General features: G+C 40.5%; 1 protein-coding gene and 1 long non-coding RNA gene across 8 annotated transcripts in view; one reads left to right on the forward strand and one right to left on the reverse strand.

Moving 5' to 3' along the window:
* Positions 1–21,488, forward strand: part of EXOC2 (exocyst complex component 2) — a 200,575-nt gene extending 179,087 nt beyond the window's left edge. For 2 of the 7 annotated variants that reach the window (XM_063633015.1, XM_063633016.1), the window contains exons 24-29: positions 5,167–5,222; positions 7,349–7,471; positions 13,573–13,634; positions 15,742–15,801; positions 17,997–18,090; positions 18,340–19,597. In XM_063633015.1, the coding sequence (XP_063489085.1) occupies positions 5,167–5,222; positions 7,349–7,471; positions 13,573–13,634; positions 15,742–15,801; positions 17,997–18,090 (395 nt within the window). In that variant the 3' untranslated portion in view covers positions 18,340–19,597. Of the gene's footprint in view, positions 1–5,166; positions 5,223–7,348; positions 7,472–13,572; positions 13,635–15,741; positions 15,802–17,996; positions 19,598–19,687 lie in introns of those variants that run through there. The other 5 variants (XM_063633017.1, XM_055264365.2, XM_055264366.2 and 2 more) reach the window with 5 other exon arrangements.
* LOC129473670 (uncharacterized) lies at positions 17,723–19,580 on the reverse strand. Its single transcript, XR_008654324.2, has 2 exons — positions 18,982–19,580; positions 17,723–18,465 (listed from the first exon to the last, which is right to left on the reverse strand). It is a non-coding gene; the product is annotated as an uncharacterized lncRNA (long non-coding RNA).
* Positions 21,489–22,248: the final 760 nt, after the last annotated feature.

Below are 22,248 nucleotides of genomic sequence, written 5' to 3' on the forward strand. Positions count from 1 at the left end.
CTGCCTGCTATCAGGCAGATGCCTCCCTAGCCTCTTAAAAACGTTATTCCACTTAAATGTCGTCTCTGTTTTACAAAGGAGAAAGCTACAAGTCAGAGCAGTTCAGAAACTTGCCCCCAGGTGACTACTCAGTAATGAGTGTCTGAGGCCCAGTCCAATTCTGTCTGTGTCCCCCGATCCTCTTCGCTCAGGCCATGGCTCAGATGTCGCCACAGAAGCAAAGTCTTCCCCAGCCATCACCGGCATCTGACATTGAGCCATCCTCAACACTAGTGCAAAGTATGGCAAAAGAGTTGAACTGAAATTCTAACTTCCAAGGACTTTGTGTGAAACCAGCAAAATGAGGAGTACTGTCGAGGACAAACATTTCCAGTTCTAGCACATCACAGTCATATTTCATGTTGGGTTCATGGTTTTTTTTTTTTTTTTTTTGCCGTTGTTGTGTTCCTATATGCAAACTCAACTGTTAGCCATTCCTTGTACCACTCAGAAGACTTAATGTACAGCTAGGATCTGCGGGAGCTAAAGACAGTCATGGCAGGACCATTGTCCAAACTACATACCTTGCATTTCAGAAAGAGAAACCAGTGTGCTTTTTCTAGTCATTATGCTTTTTAGTCAACTTTTATGTCTTTAATTTTAAAATAACACCTGAAATATGTGTACTGCACAGAACTGTAAGCTCTCTCAGGGTGGGGGGTCCTGTCTGTTTTGCCCACTTTCTTCTATCACCACCTGTTGATGCCCAGCACATGATAGATACACAGCACGTGTTGGAAGAATGGGGGAATTGCACACACATGGCATTTTCATAACAGCTTCGTTAGCAAAATGGGTCTCGTGATCTGTCCGTTTTGCAGAGTAGGCAGTTGTCTGAAAGATAAGCTGGGTTGTGGAAGGTCATACGATTGGTGTATAGGTTAGCCAGAAAATTCCATCTCGAGTGTTCTGTCACCTCAATAAGCTTAAAAGGAATTATCAAGCACTAACGTTAATTATAGTGACATTAGAATGAAATTCAATGGGAGGAGGACATACACCTCCAAAAATAAACTTAAAAGGAATTATCAAGCACTAATGTTAATAATAGTGACATTAGAATGAAAATGGGAAGAGAACATACAGCACCAAAATTAATTGCAGCATGGTCCCTCTGTCACTGTCACTGGCCCTTTGAAAAAAGTTCTGTCACCAAAAATCAGATTCTGGTCTTGCCGCCAGGAGCCACAACTGAGGTCCTTTGAAACTCATCCCACACATTGTTCTGCCATCACTGCGAGGCCTCAGCCGCTTCCATAATGGATGCACACACAGCCCCTCTCTGACGGCCTCTCCCTCACCTTCTCCATCATTTAAGGAAGAGACTGCGAGGCCACAGGCGAGCCCCGCGTCACCTTCCCAGCCCCTGCCTGGTCTGGGTCTCCTCTCGGTGTTTGGATGTCCATGCCTTTGCCCTGGCCCCCAGCACCTTCCTCTGCCCAGTCAGGAAAGCACATGGCTACTGCTTGCCAGAGGTGTTGGCCGTCAGAGCCACATGGAGCCAACGAGCCAGGCCACCCCAGCACCTGTCCCAACACAGGCTTCTTTGGACACAGGTGTTTGAAAGAGCTGACATCCTCCCACAGACAGATTTTGGATAACATTTTAAAATAGAAAACAAGCAATTGGAAGTGAGTGCTTTATGGGAGTAAAAGTCTTACTTGGACCCAAGAGCCCATGGGACAGGCTGAAGAGGAAGGCGAGGGTGCGGGCGTGCTACTCGGCCGGTCTCTCCCTAGGCCAATACCCAGCTGTGGCCAGAGTGAAGAGAGAAAGGAAGCGAAATTCTGAACGAGGAAGACCACAGAGATCTTACCGGTTTCCCAGACACAGACAGTGGCCTCTAGGCCCTTTGCCCTTTCTCCGTTCCTGTCCAGTACTATTCTTTAACCTTTGAAGGACTTCACAAAATAAATATAGCAACCAAACATAACAACAAATTATTTTAAATTGAAGTATAAATTTTTTTATGTTTAGTTTTTGTGGGTTCATAGTAGGTGTTTACACTTAGGGGTTACAAGAGATATTTTGATACAGGCTTGCAAATGCGTAATACCACATCAGGGTAAATGGGGCAAAGATTTTTTTACAACATAAAATTCTTTCATATGACCATCCTGCATATATTGGCAGGTCAGACTTGTAATAACTAAGCACTTTGGGGTCTTACATATACTGGAGATATATACGTGTTCTACTTGGAGCACCATATTCCTTGAGCACCTCTGCCGTGTGCCTAGTGGCATCCTCCATGTAGTAGGATCTCAATAAATTTATGTTACTTGAATGAATGAGAACTTTTAGCCATTCCCTTAGAATGAACAATTTCAGCCCAATCGGTAATAAAAATAAAAGTACTTGCTCCTGTATTTAATTCAGTGATTAGCTTTTTGGAGAGAGATAATCAATGATTTATTTTTATATTAAAGTTTTTGTTACCAAAAATTATAATCACTGCACTGGGAGGCTATGGTGGCAGCTCACAGAGCTCCGCCTCACTCCCGCCCTTTCCGATGCATCCAGTTGAATGCTGCCTCTTTGAACCTCACTGGCCTGATGTGTGGTTTGACTACCGGCACCATTTCCTGTCCACCCAGGACCACACATTTTTCCCTTCTCTTTTTCCAACATTACCAGTTATTTGTATGAAGCAGTTATTTCGTTTTTTTGTGTGAGGGGAAAGAAGGCAATTATTTCCTTTTTCTCATTCAAAAAGATAAAATCTAGAAATACAAAAGTTCTTTCTTGTCCAAGGTTACGTCTTTGAGCTGTTATATTATCCATGGGAAACCTGTGGTCAACCCAAAATAGGAAGCTTGTTTTTTTTTTTTTTTTTTTTTTTTTTTTCAAATTTTCTATCCACAGAAATATGGTTCTTTTGGTTCAAAGGGTCCTGTGCCTTTATTCTTGCCATTCATAGCTTTGTCTTCAGAATTGCATTGAGCAGTTTACACTTAACCTCTTTTACGGGGTGTCTTATTAGTAATGCTTAGGCGGGGGGGGGGGGTTCTTGCCAGGAAGTGTTTATGCTGTCGGGGTCCCAGTGGGAGTTGAGTTCACAGCAGGCTATCACTGAGCATGTGACACTGCCTGGCTTCACTCTAAGTATAATTTTCTGCTTTTTAGTCAGCAATCTGACCCCACTCTTCTTTTACATTGAGGAATTTCAAAAGTTAAAAACTGCCCTCGCATTTCCAGTCACCCTTGCACTGTAGCACATCGTTAGAGCCCCAAATCCTGACACTTGTTCTTGCGGGAGTGTTGACAGGACCCCGGTTCTCACTGAGGGCAGAGGCTGTGAATTTTTTATTCTGTTCCTTAGAGCATCAAACATAGAAGCCCACTATTGTGCTTTGATTTTCAGCAAGTATGTATGTTCCCTGTGTGTCCACATGAGCTGGTCCTCCATGGCGTGCGGCTTAGAGACTCTAGACCTGAGCATGTCGGTCTCAGCCCCTGGGTGGGGCTGCCCAGAGGGTGTGAGCAGCGCGGGCCAGGCCCCAGTGCTGAGACAGCAGCGGGAGCAGTGGGGGGACACCTGGGGGTGTGGCTTTCCTCCTGCTGGAAGAAAGCTGCTCTGGTCTCCAGCACAAGTTCGTTTATTTCACTTTCACTTACAACAGGCCCTGTCTGTTCTTCTCCCCTCCTCCCCGATAGGACTTCTTACCTTGAAATTATCCTTTTTCTCAGGAAGAATCCATTAATTTCTGGATTATATTGAATTACTCTTCACTCAGCCATCTCAGCAAAATAGACTTAATAAGCACGGTTTTTCTTTTGAGGAGCCAATTTCATATATATATAGAGAGATATATATAGATCTATATATGCCTCTATATGTATCTTTATCTATATATCTGTATATCGATATATATATCTATGCCCTTGATATTGATCTATATATGAAATTGGCTCCTCAAAAGAAAAACTGTGTGCTTATTTGTATACCATAGTATGTGACAGAATCAAAACCTAGTTCTATATTTAGAATATGCAAATGCCTGTTCAAAAGGTTGATTATAGTTCTTGATCTCTATCTCAACTTTCCCAACTAGCCAGTAGCGTGGATGAGACTCTGGGAGAATATTTTCCTTAATGTTGTTACTGGGACCATCCATGCTTTTACAGTGCAGCATTTTCCCTGTTCTATAGAGAAGATGGTCTCAGTGTGTGCAGCTCTAGAAGGCATCTGGAATCTCCCACTCCAAGGGAAAGGAATTGTTTTGGAAACACAATAAAATGGTATTTTGTTTTTATGGGGGTTTTTTTCCTGCAAAATGATGATAATGAAAGCTCTTAGTGGACCCTGTGAATGCCAGGACCTATGGCATGCATCCCTTTCATCCTCACTGCAGCCCCCCAAGGGTGGGACAATTATTATTCTCCTGTGACAGATGAGAAAACTGAGGCTCACAGCCTTCTTGCCAAAAGTCACAGCTAGCAGCTGTCAAAATTGGGGTTTGGTCCCCAATAGTCAGACCTCAGACCCTGCATTCTTAAATCCCGTGTGTTTCTGCTTTTGAGCAAAGTGAGGCTCATTCAACCTGTACCTAAAATCTGATAATTTTATTTTGTCCAGCCTTTAACTTGCTTACAGAATCAAATTCAGTGTGCTTTTATAAGCAGTTTCTCCTAAAACTTAGGATGAAAATGGTCTTTCTGCTCAATAACTTCACTTTCACCTTTGGCAGTAAGATGCTATAATTGATATTTAATGTGTATTTTATAAGCATTATTAAACACCCTCTGTTTTACCATATGTTTTACAGTGTGTATATATGTTTTACAGTATATATAGATAAATATCTATATATATTGTGTGTGTGTGCGCATGAAGAAATTGAAGAACATTCTTAAATTTTCATTTTGAGGCTGACTGAGCGCTAGTTATAGGGAGCATAAACAGTGACAGAAATGAAAAACCATAAAAGAAAACTACTCTTTTTTTTCTTTTTGACCTGTATGGAAATACTCCTTTCACCATTTGATTCTCAAAAGGAAGTAGTGGTGGTGTTACTTTCTGTTTCTCCTCAGAAAACTCTAAGGCATGGGGTACAGCCTGCCAGCAGAGGAGGGGAGCTTGTGTTATTATTAATGCCTTCTTTCTCTCCTTTATTTCAATTTCAGGTGTCAGAAACTATTTAAAAGAAGCACTGGTGAATATAATTGCCGTGCATGCAGAGGTAAGGTATCATTAGATGTTCCTAAGAGATACGGATAGCCAAAAAAAAGAAAAGAAAAGAAAATGCAAATTTGATTATTTTTATGGTGGTCTTTTTTCCCTCAGAATGTATCTTGGGTATAAATAAGATGCAGCTCAGCTCCTGCTTGTGCCGTCTCTCTCTCTCTCTCTCTCTCTCTCTCGGTGTGTGTGTGTGTGTGTGTGTGTAACTGTGAGTCTTTTTCTGAAGTTGTATGTTTTCTTTCATAGTTACAGCTAAATTCATTAATATTTGAAAGGTGAAGATAGATTGCAAGGATGTTTATCCTTTAAAGAATAGTAAATCCCTTATCCTGGAAAATGCATTAACCTCTTTTTAGCCAGTGTACAAATAAGCACTGATATCTGATTCCTGTAGTGGTGGCTGGGATTCCAGAAAGGCAGACACTGCTTAGAAGGAGACTCGGGGCAGGCCGACACAGGAGCAGATGCGTGGTTTCCTGTCCGTGGTTGACTTAGGGTCATGCAGTCAGTATTGCTGCTTCTGGGCCATGTGAAAACTTGCTGTCACTTGACACGCTTTCATCCTAAGCTTTGTGTTAACATCCTCAGTGAACCTCCTGTTAGGAAGACTCTTCTGAGGAACACTGAAAGAAGAGACCAGGGCTGCCACCATGATCTGTGACTGCCTGTTTTCATTCAGTCATTTCAGGATTCGTTACTCACTGCTTTGCCAACACTTTGAGAGTGGCTGTGGCTCACAGACTAATGGGGGACCAGATAAAGTGGGGCAGATCAAAGAGGCTGCCATTCAATCGTTTCCACTGTTGCTGGGTGCCTCTTAGGCGATAAGCATCCAAGAAGGGTGTTTGTAGGTTTATCCACCTGCTGCATCCAAAAGTATCTGAGGCCATCAAGGTAAACTGAAAAAACATGGTTAATTAAGAGTGAAACCCAAATATGACCAGAGAAAACAAAGGTAACACTACCTAGTTCCTAAATTTGGCTAGAAGTTTGAAGCACCAAGAGCAGAAAGAAAACTATAGAATGTTACAGTTTCCAGTTCTTATGAAAGGGAAACATAAAAATTCATCTCTAACAATAGAGTTTTTATATGATTTAACTCAGGCAGGAAGTCACCACATAGATCTTTTTATAATGAGCAATATTTTTAATTGTGATCTTATAAAAAATATAAAAATTGTTTTTGTTACGTTAGCATCCTATAACATTTGAGCCCAAAGTGCAAATTTAGGTGCTTGTTGCAAGCATTTCTTCGGTAGGTGGGCGGAACCGTGAGATCTGTGGGAATTGTAGTGATGGTGCTGATTCCTAGTGAGGCAGCTTTTATTAATGTCCATTATCAATTGCCATGGGATTATAATGACTGAAAGTAGAATTTCATTCATAGTATTTACTATTTGCTACATAATCTTAAATTGCCAAAAATTTCCTTGGACACTCAAGTTATGTTTGGGTTCATCCAAATATTTAATGCTAAACCTCAATCTGAAAAAAGGAAAAGCTTAAAAAGAAAATATGATTTACTTTCATTTATGAATCAGGAGAGTCACATGTTTCAGTAAATCTCCAAAGACAGTAACTCTCAGTTTGAAGGTCTGAAACTTTAAGGTTTGAAAATAATGTAAGTCAAATAAAAGGAAACACATATTTAGTGCAGTATGTGTAAAATTGTGGGGGGGTGGCTTGTCCAATACAGAATGGGGTACCCCATATGAAATGGTGTTTGTCAGAGTTTAAGGAGAGTCTGACACGGTATTTTTTTTAATTGTGGTAAAATATTGACCCAGTATGTTTTTATTTCTGTAATTTCTTCTTTAGAGATGTTTCTTTCCAGTGAAAGGGGCAAGAGGAAAAAGAAGTGTTCAAAACAGTTTTTATTTTGTCAACATCAGTAATGCCTTTCAAAAGTATATTTACCAATATTGTATTTTTAAGAGAATTTTTGTTGTTAATCAGTCAATAGAATTTAAATATGTCTGTGTCTTCCTTTCATTTATAATTTTGGCCTTTTAAAAATGACTTAGAAGTCCTATTGATTTTCTTTTGTTTTGAATGTTACTTTGTCTTTAACAAATTCAAGTCAAAAAGCCCCACAAAGCACCATGTCTTCCTATTTCAAACCAGGTGTTCACTATTTCCAAAGAACTGGTCCCTCGGGTACTGTCCAAGGTGATAGAAGCAGTTTCTGAAGAGCTCAGTCGACTGATGCAGTGTGTCTCATCCTTCAGCAAAAATGGAGCTTTACAGGTGACAAAATCATTCAATTTCATACTGAACTTCTGTTGTTATTTAAAGCATATAAAATGTTTTTAGTCATCAATCTTATGATATGGATCTACTGATTGAAGAAGTTCATATTCTTTCTTGCATAAGCCATACCCACGAAGCATTGTCTACAAGTTTCAGAGTTTCTGTTTCTTTACAGTAGAGCAAGACCTTAAAGACTTCTGCCAAATTATCTGAATGAGAATCCTTCAAAAGTTTTGTGATTTTTATTTTTATTTTCCAACTATCTTCATGACATTCCGTTCCACAGGAAATTTTTAACAACTTGCTTTTGATAAGTCTTTTGAAAGCATTCAGTGCAGTTTGCATAGAAACAACAAGTAACTGTCTCTTTTGTTTAAATTACATAATTATAACTGCCATAAACACCAGTTGACTTTGGCATGCACATAACCAGCTGGTAGTTGCTGAGGCGTGCGTGCAGATGGAAGCGTGCACTTCTGCCCGGGAGCTCCTCAAGTGATGGCTGGCAGCATGGTAATGAGTTTCAAAAAGCAGTGTCCTTCTTCTTCCAGTCATGGCTAAGGAAGCTCCTATCAGGCCAGCCTTCCACAGATAACTGTAAACTTAAATATCAAAAAATAAATTTTTTTTTTAATTTTGAAAAAATCCCTGAAGACACCAGAGAACGACCATTGATGGGCAGATTCTAGAGGAAATGGCACCTGCATGAATTTCTTATTTCTTATGGATTTTAACCTAAAGGCAGGTCCAGGAGTGCCTAAAACTCCAATACAAAACGTGCTTTCTGGCTCGAAAAACAGGCTTTGGAGCAGCCACAACTACAGGTAGGTGAGAGAGGTATCCCAGAGAGGAGTCTCTCCATATGCGTGGTCAGACTCCACTCCAACCAGCCCAGCTAAGGCTAGAAGAACTGAAATAAGAATTGGACTACTGCCCAAGAGCCAAGAGTTATTAGTTTGAGTCCAGATAAGTTAATTGCTTGCTAAAACAAACAAAAAATCAACAGTCCTTAGAGATATATTACAGAATCCAGAGTCTCCACAGCATAACATTCACAATGTCTGGGATACAAATTTAATTGAATTAAAATTTAATTGAAATGCACAAATAACCAGGAAACATGACTCATTCCTAATACAAAAAATGATCACCTGAAGCCACCCTTAAGATGACCCAGGTATTGGAATTAGCAGACAAGGATTTTAACACAGCTGCATCAGATGATGTAAAGGAAACTGCGCTCCTCATAAATCAGTAGGTGGGAAATCTCGGCGGAGAAACAGAAACCCTAAAACAGGAACTAAATGGAATTTCTGGAATGGAAAAACACAGTAGATGAATTTTTAAAAATCTACTAGATGGTAATAATAGAATTTTTAAAGTCAGTTAACTTGTAAACCAATAGAAATTATCCAGTATGAACAATAGAAATTATCCAGTATGAACAATAGAAATAAGGATAATTAGGGGGAAAAATAAGCGGAGCTCCCGACCCGTGGGACAATGTCACAATATCCAGCATGCACGTAATTAGATTTTCAAAAGTGTAAGAATGACCAGTCAGCCACATGAAAGGATGAACAACATCGTTAGTTAGCAGGGAAATGAAAATTAACACTACAATACAATGCCATTACACATCCATCAGGATAAAAATTAAAGACTGACTATACCAGATGTTGGCAAGAATGTGGTGGAACTAGAGCTCTCACACATCATTGAGGATGTGATATAGCAACTACTTCGGGAAAAGCTCTTGCACTTTCTTTTCAAACTAAACATACACATACGTACCCTATGACCCAGCTTTCGTATATGTTGTATAAATATGTTACAAAACATATTTATAAGAATGTTCAGGCCGGGTGCGGTGGCTCACGCCTGTAATCCCAGCACTTTGGGAGGCCGAGGCGGGCAGATCACGAGGTCAGGAGATCGAGACCATCTTGGCTAACACAGTGAAACCCTGCCTCTACTAAAAATACAAAAAATTAGCCGGGCGCAGTGGTTGGCGCCTGTAGTCCCAGCTACTCAGGAGGCTGAGACAGGAGAATGGCATGAACCTGGGAGGTGGAGCTTGCAGTGAGCCAAGATAGCGCCACTGCAGTCTGGCCTGGGCGAAAGAGCGAGACTCCATCTCAAAAAAAAAAAAAAAAAGAATGTTCACCATGGGTTCAAGAGGAGCCTGGGCAACATAGTAACACCTTGTCTCTAAAAAAAAAAAAATTGTTTTAATTATCCAAGTGTGGTGCTGTGTGCCTGTGGTCCCAGCTGTTTGGGAGGCTAAGGTGGGAGGCTTGCTTGAGCCCAGGAGTCGAGGCTGCAGTGAACTGTGATCGTGCTACTGCATCCAGACTGGGCGACAGAGTGACACCCTTTCTCAAAAAAATAATTAAGAATGTTCGTAGTCACTTTATTCATAATCAAAAACTGAAAACCCAGGTGCCCATCAATACAGTAAATAAATATATTCATACAGTCAAATACTATTCCACATTAAAGAGAATAAATTACTGATACAGCACAGTGAATCCCAGGAGCATTATGCCGAATGAAGGAAGCCTTACACAGACATATACTATATAGTTTTCATTTACATGAAGTTCTAGAACAGATAAAATTAACTGTGATGAAAAACTCAGAACAGTGGCTTCCTCTGGGTGGTGGGGGTTCCTAGGGTGGGGCTTTAGGGATCGTCACAGGGTGCTGGTTCTGTATTGTGATCTGGGTTTCCATCACAGGTGTATACATCAGTCAAAATTCATCAAATACCACACTTTGAGATTTGTCTGTTGTGTAGTATGTACATTCTAACTATAAAAAAAAAAAACTGGTGCAAATAGTCCACTGTAGTTAATGATATACACACTGAAGCGGATCAGAGCTACCGGACTGAGTGACAGATGGAAGCCATGTGGTCATGTGAGGCTGTGTTATTGGGAGAGCCTGTGAGTAAACAGGCATTCACTGTAAAGTTCTTTCAGAGCCTCCATACATTTGAAATTTTTTCAAAATAAAATACATATTTGGGGAAAAAAAAAGAGCAGAGAGCACTTGTTAATTTGGTTAGGGGAAAATCTGTTACAGAATCTTCTGCTGTATTTCCATTTGCCACCAGTTTTCTCTGAAAATTGATTTATCAGATCTTTGATATTATAGTTTAAGTTGAAAGGTCGTGGTTATTATAATAGTTCCATCACAGGAGATGAGTAGTGTAAATTGTGTAATACTACAGATGAATTAACAGGCAGTTGTACTGGCTACTGTGGGCCTTGGCAGTCTTGGAATTTTAACAGGCATCTGTCCTCTCTACCCATTACCTCCGTAATCCATTTATCTGATGGCTAAACCACTCTCAACACCAGCAGGGAGAGGTTGGGAAGTGATCTCAGAATTAGCTGGAAAATTTTTTCACATACACATGTCCAGAAACTACTGGCCACCAAACTGTTCCAGCCTCCAGTTTTTGAGACCTCCTCGGGCCTGGACAGACATGTGTATTTTGAAAAAGGTCGTGAGTCTAAACTCCCCGCTTCACTCTCCCACTGAGAATGACTTGAGAGCTTCCTTCCTTGGAGCCATAACTCTAAGAGGGATAGCAGGTTAACCTTTGATAGGCAATTAGGTGCCAAACTCCAGAACTGTCCTGAGAGCTTGGTGAAAAGGGGAGTGACAGTTTGGTGATTTTGGCACATCTTTTAGCATGATGTTTTCTGGATTACAATTTTGTAGGTATTATATAGTTAGCCACAGTTTTGATAATTGGCATAACTTAGTTTAATTAAAACACGATATCTATCACCTTGATTGAATAAAATTTCTACCAGAAGATTGGTTTTGTAGTAATTTAATCTTTCTCCTAAAATGGTCAGCTGAAAGTTCTACCTTTTTTCCTGGTAGGTCTGTTTTTACCTATACTAGAATATAAACAAAATATAGACAGAAATTGTCATACTTTCTAGCATTTGTAACTTTCTAGTTATATACTGTTTTTCAGGCTTCTAAGGGACTGAAAAAATGAAACCAAACAATTGCCTTCCAAACAGAAAAAGGTCACTGAATGTCCTGTGTCATATATATCTGCTTTTATCTAGATGGCTTACAGAATTTCTAATAAGCTGTGAAGAGCTGTGTCTTTTGCCATTGTTTTATGTTTTGTCCACTCCTTGAGAATAAGGGATATTTCTTTTAAATGTTCTCCTGTGTGTCCCACTCACTGTGGGCACCTACTTCAGAAAATCAAGTTATCATCATCAGTGGGTCTGCTGGAGCTCCCAGGAAACTGACTTGTATGTCAGATCACTTCTTCATGCTCACGTAGAAGTGAAAGCTTAACTTTTTTCTTAAAACTTTTATGAAATATTTCATATAGCATACGATCTGTCTACAATAGAAAAAGAATATACAATTCAGTGATTTTTAGTATATTCAGAGCTGTCCAGTCATCACCATAATCAATTTTAGAACATTTCATCCCAAAAGAAACGCCTGACCCATTAAGTCTAATCATCTGCCTCCCAAACAACCCTTTCCCCCTACAGACAACCACCAGTTGGCTTTCTATCTCTGATTTGTCTACTCTGAAAATTTCATATAAACAGAAACATGAAAATATTGACCCTTTGTGACTGGCTTCTTTCATGTGGCGTAATGTTTCAGGGTTCATCCATGTTGTGACATGTGCCAGTGCCTCGCTTCTTTTTACATATGAATAATATTCCACTTTAAATATGCCACATTTTATTTATCCATTCATCAGTTGATGGGCATTTTTTTCCCCACCTTTGAGTAATATGCAGAATGCTTCTGTGAACACTCCTGTACAAGTTCTTGTGTGGACATCTGTTTTCATGTCTCGTGCATGCATACCAAGGAGCGGAATTGCTAGGTCATATGGCTACTCTATACTTAATCTTCTGAGGAACTGCCAGACTGTTCTCCAAAGTGGCAGACATTCCTACCAGCAATTTTTGAGGGTTCCAATTTCTCTACATTCTCACCAGTATTTGTTATTGTCTGTTTCTTATTGATTATAGCCATCCTAATGGGTGTGAAGTGATACCTCATTCTGTGGGTCATCTTTTCACATTCTGGATGCTGTCTTTTGTAGCACTGGATTTTTTAATTTTGATGAAGTACACTTTTATCTGTTTGTTGTTATTTATACTTTTGGCATGATTTCTAAGAAGGGTTTCCTAGCCTAAGGTCATAAAGATTTACACTGGGTTTCTTCTGATAGTTTCATAATTTTATCTCTTACATTTAGATCTATGATCTGTGTTAATTTTTGTGTTAAGGATTCAACTTCATTCTTCTGCATGTGGATATCCAGTTGCCCTAGCACCATTTGTTGAAGAGACTGTTCTTTCCCCACTGAGTGGTCTTGGCACCCTTGTTGAATAGCAGTTGATCATAAATATGAGGGTATACAATATTTAAATATATTTTAGCTTTGTAGTATGTTTGAAGTCAGAAAGTGTGAGGCCTCTAAATGTGTTACTCTTTTTTAAGATTGTTTTGGCTGTTCTGAGTGCCTTGCATTTCCTTATGAATTTTAGAATCAGCTTGCCAATTTCCATTAAGGAAAAAAAAACCAGCTGTGATTTTAATAGAGACTGCATTGAATCCATAGAGCATAGTTTAGTTTTTGAGATTAAGGCAGTGTGCCTGGAAGGGCATAGGTGTCAGGAAGCATGCCAAGCCACATCCTTACCTCTGTGGGGCACGGGCCCTTTCAGGGCAGTGTTTCAAAGTGTCTTTCCTCTTACAAGACTAAAAGAAAAATTAGTGGTTAGAGAGTAAATACAGATGGCTGGAAAATCATGACACAGTTTGTACTTTTCATAGTGAGATATCTAGTTCCCTGCCCTCAGAAAGTCATCCTTGACTACAAGTTAATTTTCAGTCAACAAACATTTTGTGGTAGCAAATTTCTTCGGACTGTTTTAGAAACTCTACTCATGACTGGCAGTCACCATGGTGGTATTACGCCAACCCCATCCTACGATGAGCAGGCTGGAGACCCCTCACCTCAGTACTTGTTTATATTTGATAATATAAATTTTCCTGTTGTCACTTTGTTTTTTTCTCATTTTCAGGCGAGACTTGAAATCTGTGCTTTGAGGGACACTGTGGCTGTTTACCTGACACCCGAAAGCAAGTAAGTGGCAGTGTTCTTTAGTTCTGAGTGCTCTATTAAAAATAAAGGTTGTCTTACTAGTCAATTCTGTCCTCTGTAAAGATGACTGATTAGAGCACATGCTCATGAATTTGTGATGTGATAAAGTTTATATCAAGGCCACTTTGTAACACAATGTAAAGGAAAGGGGTTTAATATAATTTTTTTATTTACTACTGACAAATCTTAGTCTTATAATACAGCAGAGTATGACATACTTCTTAAAGCAAAAGAGGATTAAGAACTGAGTCTTAGTGTATTCATAGCAGACTCTGAAGGACAGCTCGAGTGCTGTAAATATCAGTATAAGAGGAAGCCTTGTGGTTTCTCTGCAAAATTTTGTAGTGGAAATTTGATGATAATTTTTAGCTGTTTTGAATGAAAGTCAGGATTTCCTACCATTGAAATATCAGTAGGTGAAGTGAAGCAGAACTACTGTTTGCCTGTGCAAAATTGTTTACTACATGGGCAACATTACCTAGGAAATACTGGGTTATATTGTTGAGGTGCCTGAGAAGCCAAGTAGTATGCAAATGAAATGTTTGAGGACACTGTAATATGCTTACTCATTCATTTCCAGCATCTGATAACATGGCTTGCTATCATTCTTACTGTCAGCTTTGCAACTGAAAAGACTTTTTCCATTTTTTCCTAACAAATGAAGTTAGCCTTTCATTCCCGTCGGTCACAGCTCACCAGCAGCCATTTTTAGCGGGCCCCCATGTTCATTGTTTAGCCACACCTTTTCCCAGCCATCGTTTGTCTGCACAACATGCTAACAGGATGGAAAGCACCCAGCCCATGTTGGATGTGTGCGCACTTCATGTAAATGCCTACTCTTTCTTCCTGCTTAGTTTTACAGAGTATAAGGTACTCATCTATAGAGGAAGATTAAAATATTCTAGGCAAGCTTTTGAGGGGGTTAAATGAGAAAATGTGCCAAATCACTTTTTAATTTTCAATACCCTGCCAATAATACGTAGTATGTTTATCATTATCTTCATACTGTCAAAACAATTCCATCACATTTCTTTCAATCAAAAAGAGGTTCATAAGAAACAAGCTGATGGTGGAGGTAGCGGCAGTGCCTTCCACACCAGGAAAGAGCCCACTGAATGTGGGAAGGGACCTGAGTGCACCAAGCCACCTGCCCCACACCCCACTGTGCCCTCCCGGGAGCAGCTGGAGATGCCCGGCACCAGGTTTTATGACTCTGTTGGAACTTTTCAGTCTTTCTCTCTGTTGCTGTGACACTTGCCCCTGATTTGAGGAATATTGCTCAAAAACGTACTTCCTGGTAGATTGAGGAGGATGTTTTTACAATATAAAAGCAACGACCCCCTAAAGTCAAGAATAATTACATTTATGTCTTCACCTTAACCAATCATAAGAGATAAAAGTTAAGAACTGTTACCAGACAGTATCCCCTATGATGCTTTTCATTTGGTTTGGCAATTTTTCTAATACTTTCTCCTTGTAAAAGCTAAATATCCCAAAGTTATCTTTTTAAAATTCTTTCCTTTTACCTTCTTCATGTAAAGAAATTATGTTGAATTTTTAAAGCATCTATATAGCTCTCCATTTTTCTACAAGTTTTAAGTAGACTGTATTTAATTATTACAAGACATTGGCTGTAGATCAGGCCCTGTGCATGCCAAATACTGTAAACACCCCACTGTGTGTCATCTTTCAAAAGGTCATCCCCATTTCTTAGAATAACTGGTAAGAAAGGAAAGAAACTATCTCCAGTTGTTTTGAAAAGACTCCTTTTAAATTATACGTGTTCACATTAAGCTGTCCTCTACCACAGGTAGCATCCTTTCAAAGATCTGTTTTTCCTTTAGCTTTTCAAGTTGCGTTTCATTTCCTATTTGAGTTTTTCTGACCCTGCTGCTACAAAGCCTCCACCTGGTAGCTACACCTTCGCTTTTACTTTTACTTTTTCTGTTGTTTTTCACTTTTACTTTTTCTCGTATTTCCTTGCTTCACTGGCTTTTATTGGCTTCTCAATAATTAAGGGATGCTTAAGAATTTGTCAGCAGTTTTCCTATGCAAGGCTTCAACTTCAGTGTGGCTGTTTGTGTTCCAGGTCAAGTTTTAAGCAGGCTTTGGAAGCCCTGCCCCAGCTTTCCAGTGGAGCAGATAAAAAGTAAGTCCTGTGTGCTGTTCTGTGCTCAACAAGGTTCTGTTACCTAAAGTACCTTTTAAAAAGTAATAATGATTTGGATTCTAGGAGGAGCAGAATCCAAATAATCAGAATAAGCCAGATGTACCTACTTAATAGCGTTAGTAGGTTACATCTCGTCACCTGTAACTTGCATGTCTTCCGAGTGACAGAATAAGGTAAGACCTTTCTTCTGGGTTTAGGAGAATTTCGAAGTTGGCTCTCGTTTCAAGTGACTGGTACAGAAAAGGTCTTAAGAAAGCTACCTATGACTTACTCAGTAAACTCTATTAGTAGCATACGTAAGAAGTAATGGAAAAAGACAGCATAGTACAATGCAGGAGTCAGTGATTTTATCTTTGAGTAACTCAGGAGTATTTATTTTGTGTTCTATAAAATATAAAATGTTAAGAGTAGATGTGCACATATGGCATAATAAAGTTTCATATATACATATATATTTCATTAGACCACACTGATGATCTCAACCTGAATTTAAACTTTATTACTCATAGAACAGGAAACAGGCCTAAGAGAAAATCTAGGCCAGGTAAATTTCATAAATGCCCAGGCTCCCCCCAACTGAGGCAGCCTTCATTCCTTCACCACCCCCTCTGCACGTGGCTGCCGGACCCATAGACAGGCACATGTGGTGCACTGACTGTGAAATGCTGGCACCGTGAATGCAGTGTAGACTCAGTGCAGGGCAGAGAGGACATGGGCTGGGCGATGGGGGGAAGCTGTCACATGGCATCAACGCACAGAGCGGGCAGCAGACCAGCCCTTCCACCATCAGTCCCCCCCACCACGCGCATCCCACTTGGGCGCATGGCGGCTATGCAGACAGTGCCTGCACTGTCAGCCCTTTCTTCCATTTTCCTGCTGCTGCTTTCTCTCACTAGCTTCCAGCCTTTATTTGAATTGGTTCCAAACCCTGTTCATTTCTTTAAAACAATCACTGCTACGTTTCATATGTGGAACAGGGCTCAAAAGGTAGTGTGTCATAGTGTGTCAAGAACAATACACACCCTGAAATAGCCCCAGGTCAAGACTATATTTTAGGTTTGCTGTGGGGATAGTATTCTAATATTGAACATTGTTAAACCGTGAAATAATCTCTTGACCTCAGTACTGTTAAACCCAGTTCTTGGTTGCTTCATCCAAACCAGGAAAACTCTAAAATCCTTTCTAGCTTTAAAATTAGATGACTAGGGCCAGGCGCAGTGGCTCACGCCTGTAATCCCAGCACTTTGGGAGGCTGAGGTGGCAGATCACGACTTCAGGAAATCAAGACCATCCTGGCCAACATGGTAAAACCCCATCTCTACTAAAAATACAAAAATTAGCCAGGCGTGGTGGCGGGCACCTGTAGTTGCAGCTACTCAGGAGGCTGAGGCAGGAGAATTGCTTGAACCTGGGAGGTGAAGGTTGCAGTGAGCTGAGATCGCACCACTGCACTCCAGCCTGGGTGACAAGGGCAAAACTCCATCTCAAAAAAAAAAAAAAAAAAAAAGAAAAAGAAAATTTAGATGACTATCGGATCAGTTGGGGAAACAGATTGAGGTATCAGGTAGCAAAGCGACTTGCCTAGTGGAATTAGCCGTAACCCTGCTTCCCCTGGTGGTTAACTCACTGCTTTCGCTCCTCACTGTCTAATATCTGTTAAACATAAAATGCAAAATGGGAGGAAGGGAAAGTCAGCAGTGGCTGCTGGGGGATGGGGTTAGGGAAGAGGCTGACTAGAGGGGCAGCAGGGGAGAGGGTGCAGCCATGCCACGTGCTGTAGCCTGTTACACTCCGGTATGGCTTTGCCAACGTTCATAGAACCATCTAACAAAAAGTGAATTTGAAGGTGTGTAAATTATTTTAGAGTTGAATTTCTAAAAAAGAATAGGCCCAAACATCATTCTGTATTAGGGAGGAATCTAATCCTGGGAGGGGATAGAAAGGGGATGTTTCTATACAAACATAAATACGTGTATCAGTATATCCTATTTGACCAACTTCTTTGATTGATGTGTTTCTTTTGCTGAGTTAAGGATCCATAGATAGAACCTTTCAGCTGCCTTCTCAACACAGCAAGCACAGGCAGAGCCGGGCACTGGCTCCCCTGGTGTTTTCTTGTGTTGCTAGGGCCACCCCATCTGTCAGGCTGTAAGACAAGTGTCTCCTTCCTGCAGGTTACTGGAAGAGCTCCTGAACAAGTTTAAGAGTGGCATGCACTTGCAGCTCACCTGTTTCCAAGCAGCTTCTTCAACCATGATGAAAACATAGGTATCTGCCAAGTCCAGGAAAATAACAAGTAATAAGACTGTTCACTTTCTAAGTACCCTAAAGGTATTTGGTGTATTAAACACTGGGTTTGCCATTTTTCTCCCTCTGACTTCGAAAAGTGTTGGCATACATTTCAACTAAAATGACCTCATTTGAAATGCCCAAGAAGTATTTGTTTTGCCATTCTTACTAGATCAGATCCTGTATGACTTTAAAATACATTTTAAAATATATTTTGCATCTCAGCAGAAGGTTGAGTGCTGCGGGAAGAGCTGCTTCTGCAGGGAGTGTTCTGGAATGGCGTGGCACATATTGAAGCATTTCTCAGTGTCCCGTTCACAGAAGCGCAGGCAGCTCCCACGACACACGGAGAGACTGATTGATGATAAGAGGAGATTTGGAAAGTTATATGTAGACATCTTTGGAGCTCTTACTGTCCTAAACTGTACAGCTGTGCTTAAAACCCTTATTTCATATAAATGGCCTTAAGTTTTCTAATTCAAGCAGGTTTTTGGAAAAATTTGTGGTCTCCATTAAAATACGTATTACTACTGGGGTAGATTATTTGTGGTCCAGGTGTCTGATTTAACTTTGCATTTTGCTATCTGATTTTTATTTTTCACAGGACTGAGCACTAGCTTTCATTCTCTCTCACTCTTAATTTGATGTGTGTCACTTCCCATCCATGCGTTGCAGTCCGAGGCCCTGTGTGTTATCTGTGATGGAGTGTGAACGTGTTACGGGTACTGTGTTACACTCACAGGTGTTGGCGGGGCGGTCGCAGGCTTCAGGGTCCCCTAAAGGAAAGGCCAGGCTCCGTGTGGACGGCCAACTCCCTGCCCACCGCTGCCCACTCCTTCAGCAGGTGACTTTGTCTGTGCCACTTCTTACCTGCTGAGGGACCTTGTTCAGTAGCTGGAAGAATGTTGGTGTCACACAGTCTCTTCTCTCAAACTTCAGGATGCTCCTTGGTCACCTGGCAGTGGGAGCTGTAGACCAGCTGCGTGCAGTTGCCCCACATTCACTGCTGACTGGCTTTACTGGAATAGGTTCAGGTCACCGTGACTTCTCTCACAGTCAGCTGCCCATCCAACTCCATCATACCGTTGCATCTGAAAACTGAGGAATTCTTTCTTTGTAGTCGGCTTGTCAGGGTTTTCAAATTTTTCTATGGTTATTTTAAAATCCCTTTTTTTAAATGCTAAAATTAATGTCCTCATTAATGTAATTTTAGAGCACAGTGTAGCCATGTACAGTTTCCATTATTTAAAATAAATGTGTTGGTTCATTTGGTGTATGGGGGACATCATAGTAACTGGAAATGAAAGTTTAATCTTTTACAAATGTGCTTGATAAAGCTGTTAAGAATTGTCTTTCCTAAGTATGTTAACTGTTGTATCTAACTCAACTGTGAGCTAAATTTAAAAACTGCAATCATGAATGTTTGTGTTATTTTAAATATCTAGTACAGCACATTCAGCCAATAAAGAATCTGCCTTTAATGTAAGTTGTAATTTGCTTGACATTTTTCCCTAAGTGTCTTTATTTGAACATTTTCATTTGCTATATAACTTTTTTTTTTTTTTTTTTGAGACAGAGTCTTGCTCCGTCACCCAGACTAGAGTGCAGTGGCGCAGTCTCAGCTCACTGCAAACTCCGCCTCCCGGGTTCACGCCATTCTCCTGCCTCAGCCTCTCCGAGTAGCTGGGACTACAGGCGCCCGCCACCACGCCCGGATAATTTTTTTGTGTGTTTTTTAGTAGAGACAGGGTTTCACCGTGGTCTCGATCTCCTGACCTCGTGATCCGCCCGCCTCGGCCTCCCAAAGTGCTGGGATTACAAGCGTGAGCCACCGCGCCCGGCCTAACTTTTTATATTTCTACTGTTAACACTCAAAATACTTACATTCTGGTTAACCCTGTATCGGTAAAGCACATTGTCAGAAACCATCTGTCAGGTCCTAATTCTGTTTGCTGGGGACTTACCATGTGCGAGGCACACCATGAAGTGCCCTGTTTAATCCTCACAACAGCCTATGATACATGTGGGCTAGCTTACCGCCATGTCCATTTAGCAGAGGAAGGAGTCAGGGCTTAGAGAGGTTGGTGACTTCTCTCAGACTGCAAGGCGGTAAGTAGCAGGACTCAGGTTCACACTCTGGCTCCGTATGTCCTTGACGTCACCACTGCTCAGCTCTTCCTTCCAGCGGAACAGGCTGACGTCCGTCCACCCAGGTCACAGCTCAGAGAAAGTTCATCAATTCCAGAGGCTAATAAACAGTAGCAACATGGAAACCGGGAGTGCTTTTATGGCTCAGAGTGGAAGGTAAAGGCCTAAAAACCCCATACCCAAGTGAGGGAGTTCAAGGGCTACTATTGCAACAAGTCAGGGGGACTTCTTGGAAGAAGGGGATTTCAAGAGCCACTCGAGTTACAGGACCCTGGTTTAGTGGGTAAGAGGAGATGGATGAATATAAGTTAGATGAAAGCTGAGAGATAAACCAGGACCTGGAGCAAGTTAACGAGGCAGCTGAGAAAACAAATTAGGGAGGTTCAAGGTACTTTAACGCTCTGGTGGCATTTTGTTTTTAGCACATCCATGTTCTTTGTGGGTCAGCATGGCTTCATGTGAGTTAGCTAAGTTGGCCTCACTTGAAATGGTAAAGAGCTATTAGAAGTCACTTGGTTTTTTACTAAGACTTTCTATATCAGTGTACCACGAAAGTGGCATGTTCTAGAAATGATTGGGGCATTGCAAAACAAGCATCATTGCCTTAGGCCCAGCACACTGACTCATTCTCCTGTCTCTGTCATCTTTGCATATAAATTTTGTTAAAGGGAAGAAATAGAAAAGATTGTATTTTTATTCTGGATTTGGTACAAGGTGGTGGTGTGTATTTCTGTTTTGATCACGTGCTATGGGATATTCTGCTATTAGTTTCATAAGAGTGTTGTGTAATATGTTTTCAGAAAAGTTACAAATTTTAACTAGTTTTTAAATCAAGATTGGGTTTCTAAAATAAAGTCATATATTTTATGTAATATTCATAAAATAACTATGCATAGACTAAACTTGCATACATTTTTGTCACTAAACATTTATCTGTTGGTTCTATTGTAAAGATTTTCATATAGATTTGTGAACTGCTCTGAAAGATATATTTACTATATCACTCCTCAATTAGAGTAGCAGCCATAATTATTTTAGCTTTGCTTTAAACACAGTTGCATATTACTCTGTACTAGGGCCATTATGCTTTCTGTATGCTGATCTCATCTCATTTCTGCTCCCGCACAGGAGGATTTATTACACTGAGGTTTATTACCTGTATTACTGGAAAGCCTTTTTGTACCTGGCCAGGTTAGAAATATGTAACAATAAACATCTTACGGACAAGACCTGGGTCTTTGGGTAACTTGTTTGCAGTTTGGCTAATGAAAGGCAGTAGGGTATCAGAGTGTCTTTCTCCCATCTCAGCACAGAAAATCCTCGACAAAGTGGGCAGTTAAGCTTGTCTTGTGCCTTCAACTGTGTTTTGCCATGACTGGAATCCACTGGTTTTGTTCTTGTGGTCACTGTTGATATTTTCATGGTTATCATTATTATCGCTTCACATGTTTAAAAAAAGATTCTTGTACCACCTTCCTACAAACCCTCTAGCCAGACACAAATCCCTGAGAACCAAGACCACTGCCTGAATTCTAACTGCCAGGGAAGGCCCCAAAAGAACTCATCATAGAGTAAGAGGAAAACCTGGAAAGAGTGGGGTCATGGGGTCACAGAAATCAAGGGAAGGGCAAGTATTATAATAAGAATAAAGAGATTGTCAGCAAGGTCAAATGGTGCAGATGTCAAAAGGGTAAGTACTGAGAAATGGTCGCTAAACTTAGCATTTAGAAAACCAGAAATGACCAAGTAGAGTGATAAGGAAGGAATCAGAGAAACATAATACTGTGAACCCATTCTCTTAACTCACAAGAACTAACCTCCTCCTTAAAGATCAGAGTATCCTGGCCTCAAGGACAAAAGTAAAACTATTTTTTAAAGATCTATTCTCTGCTTCCTTTCTTATTAAATTATCTTCCCTGGGTGCCTGATCAATTCTTGCTGCCCCTGTTTCTTTGCCTATTGGACTGTCTTCTAAAATATTTATACCCA

Source organism: Symphalangus syndactylus, chromosome 23 (assembly GCF_028878055.3).
Source record: "Symphalangus syndactylus isolate Jambi chromosome 23, NHGRI_mSymSyn1-v2.1_pri, whole genome shotgun sequence".
NCBI classification, from domain to species: Eukaryota; Metazoa; Chordata; class Mammalia; order Primates; family Hylobatidae; genus Symphalangus; species Symphalangus syndactylus.